At 38.9% G+C, this 14,993-nt stretch overlaps 1 protein-coding gene across 1 annotated transcript in view; it reads left to right on the top strand.

Annotated features, from left to right (window-relative positions):
• The first annotated feature begins 2,183 nt into the window (after window positions 1-2,183).
• Window positions 2,184-14,993, top strand: part of LOC145667498 (pancreatic triacylglycerol lipase-like) — a 256,451-nt gene continuing 243,641 nt past the window's right edge. The window contains exons 1-2 of the mRNA XM_081734975.1: window positions 2,184-2,226; window positions 2,524-2,715. Of these exons, the coding sequence (XP_081591101.1) occupies window positions 2,184-2,226; window positions 2,524-2,715 (235 nt within the window). The remainder of the gene's footprint in view (window positions 2,227-2,523; window positions 2,716-14,993) is intronic.

Here is a 14,993-nt window from a genome sequence, read left to right as displayed (position 1 = left end):
TCAAACATACTAAAATCTTAACAAATCCTTATTTCTGATTAACCGACTAACGTGATGAAAATATATTTGCCAATTTTCTCGGTAACTATCAAACACCGTGTGCGTGGGTTTTCTCGGGGTTCTCCCGTTTCCTCCCACTTTCTTCATTCCACCATTTCATTCATCTCTCATCTTCACCGTCTCTTTTAGCCTAACCGGCATAACCGTGGGACGTAAAACTCAAAGATTTCATTTCATTTTTTTTCTCGGTAACTAATTTATTAAAAGAGCAAAGTACACCACGTTTTCTTACTAGGGCTATCCTAATCGAGCCTATGCTAATTAAACCTTGATGCTGCAAGGAACAAGTTTCTGCATTAGTTATATCTTTTCATTCAAACATAGTGTTTGTTCCCTCACCGACCTTCACCTCGTGAAGACAACTATTCAGATAGACGTTGTCACTACCGCTAGAAGAGTAGTCATGGTGTTATAAGCGTGAATCTAGTAATTTCAATTTCTTCAGTTCGAGTCACTCTACTTCCAAATGATACTTCTAAATTTTATTTGTTCTTACAATGTTAATTATAAATTTTCTTTGCTTAAGCTTCTCCATCTAGAAATCAGATGCAATAATCATGCACATGTTAATGAAGAGACTGGAGATGTATAGTATTGAAATATTATCATTAAGAAGCATTCACATAAATATTTGATTATATTTTATTTCATTCTATTTTATTCTTCTTTACAAAATTACAGTTCTCGATTACTTAGAATATAACAAGTTATAATGACTAATATGGAACGACATTCTGCAAGATAGAACTCTCGTTACTCTCATATCTTAATTGTTTCTAATAGAGAAATGCTTGTATTATTAAATTGAGATTGAGCTACACGGCACTACTTGTTTTTAATTTCTTAGATTGTCCTTTTGTTTTTACCAATATATTTTTTGAACACACTGGACACCCTTAATATAACACTGGAAAATGTCCTTGTTTGATTTAATGGGTAAATCGTACATAGTAATAATTCTTTTTCAATGAAAAATACGGCGGTTTTGCGGATTGAAGGAATTTTCGCAAAACGAAGATAGGAATGAAATCACTGTGCACGACGTGAGTTTTTTCCATAAAGTTTCAGTAGAGATATTAAAACTGAAAAGTAACGAAAGTGGAGGTAACATTAACACGAATAATGAAAAACATCCAGAGATTTTTCAAAATACAGTATCATTAAAACAAATTGAAAGTTTGAACAACATTGATTTTGCTTGGAATCTCTAAGGTTAAATAAAGTTAGTTCGTAACTTTCTCTTGATATCAATAGCTCTGTAGACACTAAACGATGCTCTCTTCCCGATTTTTATTCACTACAGAGGCTTTTATTTTATTCTACATTTTGCAGTTTGATATCTTTTGAACAAATTAGAACAATCGTACAATGCCTTACTTATTTCTCAACCAACAAATCCTTGGTGCTGTGTTGGTTGTCTTAGGGTTGGTTGAAGGTTTGGTTGTCTAAGAGTTATGAAAAATTGTAAGTGTCAATGCACTTTTGTTCGCGTGTGTACACAAACTTGCAAAACGAGACGAGAGGAAATGCCCTTTCGAGGATCGAGACGAGACGTGTATAAAACTTCACGAATTGAGAAAACCTAAATTTTCGTGTTGTCTCGTCACATGTAACCACTAATTCTTGTGTTTGTAGTGAAAACAAATCTGTGTCAAATAAAATCAAAACAACTTTTTGCTGTTCTCGAAACGGGACAATTCCAATTATTCTACTCGTAAGATGAACCTACCCCGGAAGCATGCCCGGAGTCAAATCATGTGGGACTTATCGACCCAACTTCTAGTGCTTCCCAAGTTGATGGAAGTTCCGCCGAATGGTTTCTCCACTCACACTTAATTGTAGATCTAGTTCCTCACATGTCTGGCTCCTGACACCATTAATTGCTGCCTGAAGATCTTCATTTTGTATATGTGTTAGTCTTCTAGCACGTGGTGCGTCTTTGAGTGTTTCGTCACCGTCCTTATACTTGCTAAATCACCTCTGCACTGTCTGCAAAGTGAGGGCACTCTCACCACAGGTGTACCATATCTTCGGCCCTTTTGCAGCGGTGTTTCATCCCAGTTTGTAGAGTACAGCATACACACCCTTACTAGGCTCTCTGCAGGTGCCATGTTCACTCTGTCATGACGCAAGTTCACGGAGTACCTGAACTGTCACAACCAGGTAGTAAGTTGGATATACCCACACCAACAATTGACCTCCGCCTTATCTCCATTCGCATTCAACTCACGGTGTGAGAGCCAATTTGAACACAAACCTCCTTCGAAAGGTAGAAGGGTAAACCTTTCTTGCTTATCTTCATCAATGGAGGGACGGATCTATTTTGAAAAAGGTTTACCCTTCTAATTACGTAGAAAGCAAATTAATACTTACTAAATTATAACTTTCCTCTAGTCTCCATATTTCAGTAAATTGTTCATTAACAAATTCTTAAAAGTGACAAACTGTTTTTATTTCCACTAGCGGAAGAAGCCTACAACTACTGTCATTTTCGCAGGAAGCTTCAAAGGCAGATGCATTTGATTATTCTGTTAGCATTTTTGGTAGAATTTGGAGCATCAGAAGCTAAAGCGCAACAGCAAGATACGCCAGGCCTAAGAATATATGTTCCTATCTTAGATGATTTGCTTGACGTTTCAGATAGTGCTTTAAAAGGTAAGTTGATAACATGTATTATTATGCATTTGCGTCCAAGAAATGTCAATTACATGCTAATACAAGTTTTTATCACAACTCCTACAACGCCAGACTGAAATTACTTACTTATAATAAAATGCGAAATCTAGATACTAAATAATATTTAAAAAAAAAATAAACAAAAATGTTTATTAACGGCAAAGAAAGTACGATAGAAAAATGCAGAACCAAATTCTGTTCCGTTTACACTTGTCAATGTGACACCGCATGTATATATATATATATATATATATATATATATATATATTCAGGTTGGAAGGTAACTACCCCGAAAAAAATTGGACGTGATTTCTTATACACGGTGTATGAAATGAAAGAGAAAAAGTTCTAAAAATCATCGGTCGAGAAACGTCTCCTTCACAGTTATGAACCGCCAAAAATTCGAAAAATCATGTTGCTAAACGTCCTGGCATAATAAATTTTGGGCCAGTCTCAAGCGGTTTCAGGAATTACACATGAACTGCTATGCGCTCTACCTAAATATCCATGTTTTCAATTCCTCTGTTATCGGCGAAACGAACTGTAAAAAACGACTTGAGGTTGAAAAATTCTCTTTTAAGTACTAACTAGCTGAACCTTTGCTCTGTACACAGCACATCACTGACATATGAGCATGAATCTCCTTGTCATTCCTCACATCTGTACATGTCCCTTTACAGACACAAGTGAAAGACGTCTTGATAAAAATCGACATGGGGTGCCATAAAGGGGCGATTTTTTCAATATCTCGACCGTTTGCAAGATTTGAGCCTACATCCGGTTGGAGTTCCTAAGTCATGTATGACCAGTGTTTCCTTTCTTCTTGCATGCAGTATGTAACAAGGAAATACATTGCACACAAAATTAATTATGATATCAGTGATATATAATGTTCATTGGCTAAAACACTCCAAACAATAAAGGTTCCTCCTACAGTTAGACTGGAGAAATGTTTATCCTTCGTTTTTCATTATCAATAGGATATTAGACAAAAGCCTTAGAGATATACGACCCATGTATACAACTACGTACTGTTGGAATGTATAACTCATATGATACGGTGCTTTAGTTTTTATAATTTTAACACTTCTAGTGTAACATTCAAAATGTAATAAAGAAATAACGACGACATTTTTTTAAATATTCAATTAGATCTGGACAGTCTACACAAAATCTGAAATCGACCAGTGAAATCGGCACGATTCTGGGACTTGTGACTTTCGAGATATCGTTGTCGGAAAGATTGGAGACAAACATATAAACCTACCATTTTAATATATAGACTAGCTGAACCTTCGCTCTCTACAGAGCGCATCATTCGCATATGAGCATAAATCTTCTCATAGACGTTGTCACTACCGCTAGAAGAGTAGTCATTGTGTTATAAGCGTGAATCTAGTAATTTCAATTTCTTCAGTTCGAGTCACTCTACTTCCAAATGATACTTCTAAATTTTATTTGTTCTTACAATGTTAATTATAAATTTTCTTTGCTTAAGCTTCTCCATCTAGAAATCAGATGCAATAATCATGCACATGTTAATGAAGAGACTGGAGATGTATAGTATTGAAATATTATCATTAAGAAGCATTCACATAAATATTTGATTATATTTTATTTCATTCTATTTTATTCTTCTTTACAAAATTACAGTTCTCGATTACTTAGAACTGACTAGAAAAATTCTCTTTTAAGTAATAACTAGCTGAACCTTTGCTCTGTACACAGCACATCACTGACATATGAGCATGAATCTCCTTGTCATTCCTCACATCTGTACATGTCCCTTTACAGACACAAGTGAAAGACGTCTTGATAAAAATCGACATGGGGTGCCATAAAGGGGCGATTTTTTCAATATCTCGACCGTTTGCAAGATTTGAGCCTACATCCGGTTGGAGTTCCTAAGTCATGTATGACCAGTGTTTCCTTTCTTCTTGCATGCAGTATGTAACAAGGAAATACATTGCACACAAAATTAATTATGATATCAGTGATATATAATGTTCATTGGCTAAAACACTCCAAACAATAAAGGTTCCTCCTACAGTTAGACTGGAGAAATGTTTATCCTTCGTTTTTCATTATCAATAGGATATTAGACAAAAGCCTTAGAGATATACGACCCATGTATACAACTACGTACTGTTGGAATGTATAACTCATATGATACGGTGCTTTAGTTTTTATAATTTTAACACTTCTAGTGTAACATTCAAAATGTAATAAAGAAATAACGACGACATTTTTTTAAATATTCAATTAGATCTGGACAGTCTACACAAAATCTGAAATCGACCAGTGAAATCGGCACGATTCTGGGACTTGTGACTTTCGAGATATCGTTGTCGGAAAGATTGGAGACAAACATATAAACCTACCATTTTAATATATAGACTAGCTGAACCTTCGCTCTCTACAGAGCGCATCATTCGCATATGAGCATAAATCTTCTCATTCCTCACAACATCTGTACATGTCCCTGGTGAAACCTATCATCATCGTTGTACACCGTTTCATCATATCATATCATCTCATCTCATATCTTCGACATCAACCAGACTGATCATTGTTGTTCTCTTCTCCTATTGCACTGGCTTCGGCCACTCCGCAGTCTTCGCGATCCGTGGGTGTGTCCCCTGTGAACTCGATGGGCTGCAAGGGGGCCAAACCCAGAACGGGTCCCAATTCTCAAAAACGATCAGGTGAAACACTACAATCACAAAATCAGAAAAAGCAACCTCGTCCTCGATCAAAATCTCCTGTCAGTCAGGCCTCCGAAAGTGACCTCTATGATGTAGCTATGGACATCGCTTCAAACCAATCTCCAGCAACCTTCAATTATCTTCTCACAAATACTGACAACAAATACTCTAATCCTAAACACATTCTAATTCAACTTATGAAATACTATCCTCGAGCTAATGTATCAGAAATCATCTTCACTAGGAACGGAATAATTATCAAATCTCCAGATCAAAACTTCGTTACTACAATTAGAAACAAAGCAGGCTTTCACATTTTTGGCGAAAAAACTAACATCCAAGCTCTCTCTCAAACCAGAAAAAAGCAACCACCGCCACATCGACGCCAACCCATGTTTTCAGTGGTGATAAAAGGCGTTCCACCAGTATATTCCGATGAAGAAACCTTGATGAATTAAGACTCGAATGTTATGAAGTACACAAATGCATTCGCATCAAGTATCAGTCAGGTCCCACCTATCTCGTTCGAGTTCTTACAACATCCAAGGAAATAGTGGGCGATCTGCTTTAAAATGGTGCCTATATCTATCGCAGACGCCATAGACTACAACCATCCCGCACTTCAGCACCACTTCCAATCCGCTGCGAAAGATGTCAAACATATGCCTCACATTTGCCTAAAAACTGTCCAAACTCACCCCGCTGTGGACACTGCAATGAGGACCATTCCACTAACAACTGTCCTAACCTAAAAAAAAACACCTCTATGCAATACCTGCCATCAACAACACCCAACCTATTGTTATAAATGCCATCAAAAGCCTGCTGCGCCAACTGATAATCCTGAACTATCAGTTAACATCCGCACCACCGATTCCGCTACACCACCTGCTAACTCCTTACGAGAACCCATCACTGCTGAAGACTTGCTCCGTTTCACCACTCTTATTCTTCAAAATATCCACCCCACACATTCTTATGCAGGTCGATCACATAGCCGAACAATTATTTGGCCTACAACTCTGCAACTTACACCGGTCCACATGCCCACTTTTCCATCACATCTACTAAAATAGATCCAGAATGGCCATCTCTATAATTTACAACCATCACCCAACAACTTCTAAAACATTATCAATCTTCATGGCAGTCACTTTCCTCTTCCTTAATATCCGATCTCTTCTCACTCACAAAACAGTTTTTGAACAACTCCTAAGGGAGAAACAAATGCATGCTTTTGCGCTGAACGAAAAATATCTCAAACCTACACATCATGTCCGTTTTCCACAGTTTCAACTAAACCATCATGATTGCTCTAGACCATACCAACGAGCAAATGGAGGCACTGCAATTGGAACATATCACAATATCCCTGTACGCACCCACTATTTTCCAAAGCCACATAACCTTCCCGAGTATTCCATAGTCACACTATTTTTTCGCACCAAAATCATCACTCTATGCACTATCTACATTCGACCAGGCCACCCATTTACCATATGATCTTTTTCAATACATCGACTATACTTTTAGGTATTACATCATTATGGCAGACATAAATATTCATTGCCGCCCTCAGGCTGAGAAACAACAGTTTCACAACTACATCTCTAATATCCTTGTCGCCGATTTCATCATCTCCCATCGCCATCTCGCCCCATCAGCAACACCTCCCCAGACATAGTTCTCAGCTCTGCGTCTCTGAATATTCAAAATCTTAGGGTTTTCCCACCTTTCGGCAGCGATCATGCTCCGATACTACTCGATATTATTCTCACCCGCTCAGCTCAATCATATCCACCGCCCATTCACTACTTTGATTATAATCATGCAAATTGGGCTAATTTCCAAGCGGATCTTACAAATTCGATACAATATCTTCAAGAGCCTACCTCAGAACATGAACTCTATGACCTTGTTGACCAACTCACAGCATCTCTTGACAGAACCACCCACAATAACATACCCCTACGTACACGTCATCCACACAAACCTCCGATCCCTCCACAATATCACTCCATCCTTGCTGCTTCTCGCCGCTCTTTCCGCGACTTTCAACGTACTTATAATCCTATATCCTTAGCACAGCATTGTCGTTGGACTCGCATACTTCATAATTACCTTACTACCTATAAAAGAAAACGTTGGATCTCTACCTGCAACTCCCTCTCAACTACATCACATCCTACCAAATTCTGGAAAAAATTCCATCAGTTAACTGTTCAACCTCGACATACATCATACCCTATCATTTCACATCATTCTCTCCAAACTGATACTGATAAAGCAAATGCTTTTGCCTCCTTCTTCCAAGAAATATTTACCCCTACCGTTCAACTACCATATCCAACTATCACCCGACGTGTCCAACGCCTTGCAAATCCGTACTCCCCCTCCTACAACCCAACATTCACCATCAACTCACAGATTCACCTCTTAATGATCCCATTACTCCTGCAGATATCAATTCTTCCATCAAATCGAAACGTACCTGCATTTGACCATATCACTTATAAACTCATAAAAGCCTCTCCTCCCGTTTTATATACACTTCTTGCAGCCATATACAACTTCATTCTCCGCACCGGCTTTTATCCACCAGAATGGAAAATCTCAAAAACTTTGTTTTTCACCAAACCCAATAAAACTCCTACAGAACTCCCATCATACCGTCCTATACAATTGACATCAGTCCTCAGCAAAATCTTTGAACGCATTCTTGTCAGTCGCCTTCAAACCCATCTTTCCAACGAAACCTCATTCCTCTTCATCAAGCTGGATTTCGCCCAAACATCAGTATTTCCGATCAACTCTTACGCCTCACGACCGCCATAACTAATCGTTACAATACCTCTAAACCTTCCTGCCTGTTATTGTTCGATCTTGAAAAGGGTTTTGACAAAGTTTGGCATGCCGGCCTCATCGCAGAACTTCACTCTTTTCATCTTTCTTTCTCCTACATCAGATGTATCCATTCTTTCCTTAAAATCGTATGACCTATATTACCATCAACCAATCACTTTCACATCCGATCTTTCTACACTCTGGTGTTCCTCAAGGCTCTGTTCTTTCACCCCTTCTTTATATATTATACGTAGCAGACAGTGATTATACGTAGTAGCCCCCTCTACCACAAAATGTCTAATTATATCAATATGCCGACGTTACAGCTTTTTTCACCGCAGCCAACACTGTTCAACACATAAATCGAACACTCCAACAAGCAATTGATGCCTTCACTTCCTGGTGTGACAAATGGCGCCTAACCATAAATCCCCTCGAAACACAGGCTATCATATTTCTTCCACCTCCCTGCCGATCACGAATTTATCGAAATCCTGCTCTTCTTCATATTCACGTCAATGGCACTTTCATACGCCCATCACCACAAGTAACATACCTCGGAATCATCTTTTACTCAAAACTCAGCTGGAAACCTCACTTACAGAAAATCCGATCACAATCTACAAATCGATTAAACCTTCTCCGGCGGTTAGTGGGCACCACTTGGGGCTTACATACTGACACTGTTATTAAGACTTATAAGTTTTTCCTTCGACCTGCTCTCACACATGGCCATATATGCTGGACTATATACTAGACTTGCCCTGACGTACTATATATACCCTGACGCACTATATACTAGACTTGCAATATCCGAACGTCATGCTCTCCGCCTTGCTTATCGCATAAGACTACCAGCACCAACTGCCGATCTCTATCGCCGTATCAACTTTCCCACCATCTTACAACACTTGGAAACACTCCGCACAAAATACATAACAAAAGTCATTGCCGAAGGTAATTCGCTCTTCCTCGATACCTTTCACCAGGACATCATTCATGATACCCCTCCTCAACATCAAGTCACACTTCTTTAACATCTTTTTACTCTTTACCATAACACTTTAGACGATAATGACCCCCACAAGTCCGATTTTTCTATATACCGACCACCTCACCTTAATCCATGCATTTATCCATCTCTGCACTAGTGTTTCATCAATGTTGTTAGCAGCGGGCTTCATCTGTCATCATCAGACCTGTGACGCCTCAGGGCAGAAGATAATCATTCATTTGTCTACACTAACCATATCCCTGTGTTTTGTTGTAGCGTCTATCAGCACTTCACCTCATCTCTCATTTCACCACCATAGGCCGGCCTCCTTCATGCAATAGTGAATAATAAATGGACCTTACGTATACTTATGCCTTCCTTATGCCAACTGATGCCTCCAAAGCCATATTGAAGAAAGAAAGAAAAACAATGATGACCAGAAAAGAATAAAATAATTAATGCTCCTCAAACTCTCAATGCCCAACTATCAATAAAAGTAAAACCCTATACCTAGATTTCCTCCTACCGAAGAAAGGGCGTAACCCTTTGATCGGGTTAACCTAAAAATCACTTTAAATTCATTCACTTCGAACCTAACTTCTCTCGTAGTTAGTTACTGTACTAAACTGTGATCAAGTATTGTAGACGTACTTGGAAGATCAGTACAGATACGCTACTTATGAGGCTGACAGAAGGTCCTCATCTTCTGAAGGGTTTATTTTAAATTTTGAAGGTCATTGTTTTCATTCATACTCTGACCAACTCTTTTGTTTTTAGTAGCACCTATTCCAACGGGGTGCTCTTCACCTATATACTACTTCTGAGTATCTGTTGTTTTCATTGCCTTGATCCTCTTGGATCATGCATCGGTTACCGGGAATAGTTGTACCTCCAACCTGCAACCCCTCGGAAGATCCAGGGAGGGATCCTCGCAGAAATAGGCACGGTCGACCGCTGTCTCAAAGTAGTGCTGAATTTGTGGATAAACGCTCTCGATCTCGTTCACCTACTTATATACAGAAAACACCTGAACGTACGGAAGAAATGCAGTTTACCACAGATCCGTAAGAGCCTACACCGTCTACTTCGGTAACACCTCCTGTCTATATTGCATCACCGAGCTGCCCGAAAATTTATTCCTTTGTATTGACTAATTATGACGCCAAATACAGCAATAGTCGTCACATTTTCAACCAAATCATGAAATACCTTCCGCGTGCTAGTGTAAAGCAAATTGTTTTCATCAAGAATGGTGTTATCATAAAGTCAGATGACGAGAAATTCGGCATAACTTCGTAACAAAGCCAGTTACGAAATATTTGATAAAAATGCCAAGCTTTCGAATCTGACTGATAAGGAAAAGCAGAATCTACCACCACCTCGCACACCAATGATGTCTGTTGTTATTCGAGGTGTTCTACCGGAAATAACAGACGATGAAGTTCTGGAGGAACTTAAAGCAGAAGGTATTGATGTAGCGAAATGTATTCGCATTAAAAATAACAATGGTGCTACATACATGGTTCGTGTCTTAAGCACGTCCCAAACTTCTACTGATACCTTATTGCAAGACGGAGCTCACATCTTCAAACAACGACACCGTGTTCAGCCATCCCGTACTACCGCGCCTCTCCCAGTTAGATGCGAGAATGTCAAGCTTACAATGCGCACGTCACGTCAAAATGTCCAAATGTTCCCACATGTGGGTATTATGCAGGACTACATCAAACCAAGGAGTGCCGTAATACGGGAAGACAACCACATTGTTCCAAGTGTTCCAGTACTTCGCATCCTACTTACAGTTACAAATGCAAGTCTAAGCCGGCACCTGATCCAAATCAACCAGAAATGACAGTTGCGCTCCGTACGACGGATGCTTCAGTACCATTCTTGCAATCTTTGCTTCACCTATCACTGTGGAAAAGTTCCTGAGATTCATCACTCTTATTTTGCAAAATATTTTTCCGTTTCAACGTCAGCTCATTCTTGACCATGTTATTGCTGCGGCCTCTGTTATATTTCAAGTTAATCTGTATGCCACTTACTCTGGTCCATTTGTTCACTTTCATATTGCACCATGTGATACTGCAGTTTAAACCGAACTTTTTCTGTCTCAATATGGGTCTTACCGTCCATTTTATGAATATTCGATCGTTATCTCAACATAAAATACTATTTGAACAACTACTTTTAGAAGAAACAGTAGATATATTCGCTTCAAACGAGACAGCGCTTAAACCAGCACATACCGTACGTTTTCCTCGGTATCAGTTTGTACGGCATGATTACCCAGACACCAACGGTAGAGCAGAAGGTGGTGTAGCAATTGGAATCCGCAATAAACTTTCTTATAGATGTCATTCTGTACCAATAAATGTTCCATTGCCCGAGCACTTAGTGACGACAATCTATCTTTCAAACTTGGCACTAACTGTTGCTACGATTTATGTTTGTCCCGGACATATAATTCCGCTAGACTTCTTTCGTTATTTGTTTTCCCAGTATCACACTCTTCTAATCTTGGCGGATGTCAATATCCATAGTCGCTCAGACAGAGATAAAACTTAGTTCTTTGACTATATATCTCTTTGTTTACATGGCCATATATATAACCTACCCAGGCATACCAGACCTAGTAGCCTAACTACCCCTGATGTTCTTATTAGTACATCTACATTAGTTGCTAAAGGCACTGTATCTGTTTTGGATTGCATCGGTAGTGATCATCTACGCATAAAGGTTACAATCAACCATGCACGTCCACAATCGTCTGCATCATTCGAAAGAACTCTATTCTTGTACGATAAAGCTAATTGGGAACAGATACGGACTGATATCAGTATAGCAATGAATCAGTTGGAACCGCCGACGTGTGAAACTGATCTCACCATTGCAGTTCAGAGCATTACAACTGCTCTTGTTGAAGGTGCTAATAAAAATATCCCTACCTACCATGCTAAAACGTATCAATCAATGTTGTCACCTGAATATCTTTCACTTGTAAGAAAATCCAGGCAGTATTTTCGTGAATATGAAAAAACACGGAATCCAGAATATTTGGCTCAGGCGCGTGGTTGGCAACGCACAGTTCACACCTACATTGTTGCCCACAAACGGCTTAGCTGGAGTAAAACATGCAACAAGCTGAATACTGAAACATATCCTACAAGGTACTGGAAACAATTTAACCTATTAACTGGGGAAAAAGTTACTACTACATACCCTCTCGTACAGGAAGATCATCTTTTGCGAACGGATCAGGCAGGCTGTTTTGAGATAACACCCATTCTTTGACTCAGACGATTACTCCTGATGAAATACGTGCAGCCCTCAAACGCAAACGCAATACTGATCCTGGCTTCGATAGTGATCATACAGAATTCTTAATAAATGCTCACTGCGTTTTTTTCTCTTCTTAGCAACAATATATACGTTTATTTTACGCACTGGCTATTATCCGCAGGACTGGAAGGTGTCTAAGGTCTGTATGTTCTTAAAACCTAACAAACCACCTTACTCCGTCACTTCATATCGACCCATACAATTAACTTCTACTTTGGGTAAACTGTTTGAAAAAATCCTGGTACGTCGTCTCCATCCATATCTTAGCGAGCATAATCTTCGACCTTCTCATCAAACAGGATTCCGGCCGCTTTATATAGTATCAGTGACCAACTACTTCGACTTACGACTATAATTACCAATCATTATAACAAAGCATTACCATCTTGCCATTTACTCATGGACCTCAAGAAGGCGTTTGACCGCATTTGGCATTACGGCTTATTTTATAAACTACTGAAACTCGGAATTCCTCTTACTTCTAGTTATATTTTCGTTTATACTGAATCGTATTGCCTATGTGATTATCAATGGTACATTATCACATCCGATATTCCCAGTCACCGGAGTACCACAGGGTTCAAGTTTATCACCACTTCTTTACATCCACTATGCATCGGATTTTCCATCTCCAGCACCTAATACATATTTGTTCCAATATGCGGATGATACTGCTTTTCTCACGCTTGGTAAAACAATTCAGCAAATTAATGTCCACTTACAGCCTACAATTACAGCATTTCTTCAATTGTGTGATAAATGGAGACTCACTCTTAACAAAGATAAGACACAGACGCTAGTAATTTTACCGCCCAGCCGCCGCAGTAAGGTTCACGGTAATCCAAGTTTGCTACGGATACGTGTTGGTGATCATCTACAGCCGACTAAAACTGTTACCTATTTAGGTATTGTTTTCGATGATAAATTGCTGTGGACAGCCCAACTCCAGAAACTTGTTGGGAAAGGAAAAAATCGATTACAGCTTTTAAGCCGACTTGTGGGTCAAAACTGGGGTTTAAACTCTAAATTATTACTTAATACTTATAAAGCCTTTATGGGTAGTGTCCTCACTTTCTGTCATATAGCATGGTTCTCTGTTCCGCAGAAGTTTTACAATAGATTAGAAATTCTCAAACGTCATGCTATCAGACTCGCATTTCGCATAAGACTACCATACTCCAATGATGATCCCTATAATAAGATCGATTTTCCTCCGCTTGTCCAACACATTGCTCTCTTACGGCAAAAATATGTAGCTAACTGTCTCTATTCATATAAAGACATATTTCTCGAGACAATGTTTATAGACTTGGAACAAGACTCCCAGTTCCGATACTGCTATACGCCACTCAGCATCCTATTTCCACTTATGCTCGACAACGTCCAGATGATCATCATCATGCAAGATTATTCTGACGACAGCTTATTCATCATGATATTCCCCATCGTTTACCATCATAGCACTGTTTCCCGCAACACTAATAAGGGCTCCCAAACGTTTTTCATCAGTCTCGAGCCGCCCCAAGACAGAAGACTAACCAGCATTCGTCTCACTAATTTATTCCATTGTGTTGTGATGTGATGTGCACTACATTCATTATCATGAACATGAATGTTGTCCATTATAATATGCCTATATTTCACTAGCACGTTTTGATAATCATCTTTTGAATATTCATTTGTTTTGATGCTTTCCCTGGACCTCTTACTATTATTTATCTAAATGCACTTGTTATTCTATTATCCTATTATGTGTTAGTTTAGTTATTGTTATTGTTTGTATTTTGTTTTCTTTCAAGTTTTTTTATGTATTAATATGCATAAATGTGTTAACAACTTCTTGTGTTTTGTAATTGTTCCTTACCAACACTTTCTTTAACAGCACATTGCCCAACTACAAATTCAATAAAAGTTAATTGATGCTTCCACATCCCAGGCCAAGAGAGAGGGCGAAACCCTCTAGTGGCAGTTTTTCATATTTCCATATATTATGCGACAATAAAGATTTCAACCAATCCTGTCTCCCTAAAAAAATCGCTTTAAATTGCTATTGTAGCATTTTAATAGATAGATGATGCGTTCGGTCGCTGGTACGGGCGAATTCTGGAACATGGATACTTAAACAGAACGCGTGTTTGTTCCTGTGTAATTTCTTAAACCGCTTGGGAAGAGCCCTATAGTTTCTAAGCTAGGGTAGCATGCTTTCCAGGGCCTCCTTCAGGCGCTGTAGGGAATCAAAATTTCACTTTTGGCAACGTCGCAGATTAACATGTACCATTAGCATTACTTTACAAATCTATGAGGGCGTTACATCGGTTATTACGCTAATAACTAGTACTACAGTCAACGAATATCGACATTAACTTCTATTT

This window comes from Thermobia domestica, chromosome 13 (assembly GCF_964235325.1).
Source record: "Thermobia domestica chromosome 13, izTheDome1.hap1.1, whole genome shotgun sequence".
Lineage (NCBI taxonomy): Eukaryota > Metazoa > Arthropoda > Insecta > Zygentoma > Lepismatidae > Thermobia > Thermobia domestica.
The sequence above is the reverse complement of the archived record's forward strand: the minus strand, read 5'-3'. Positions and strand labels throughout refer to the sequence as shown.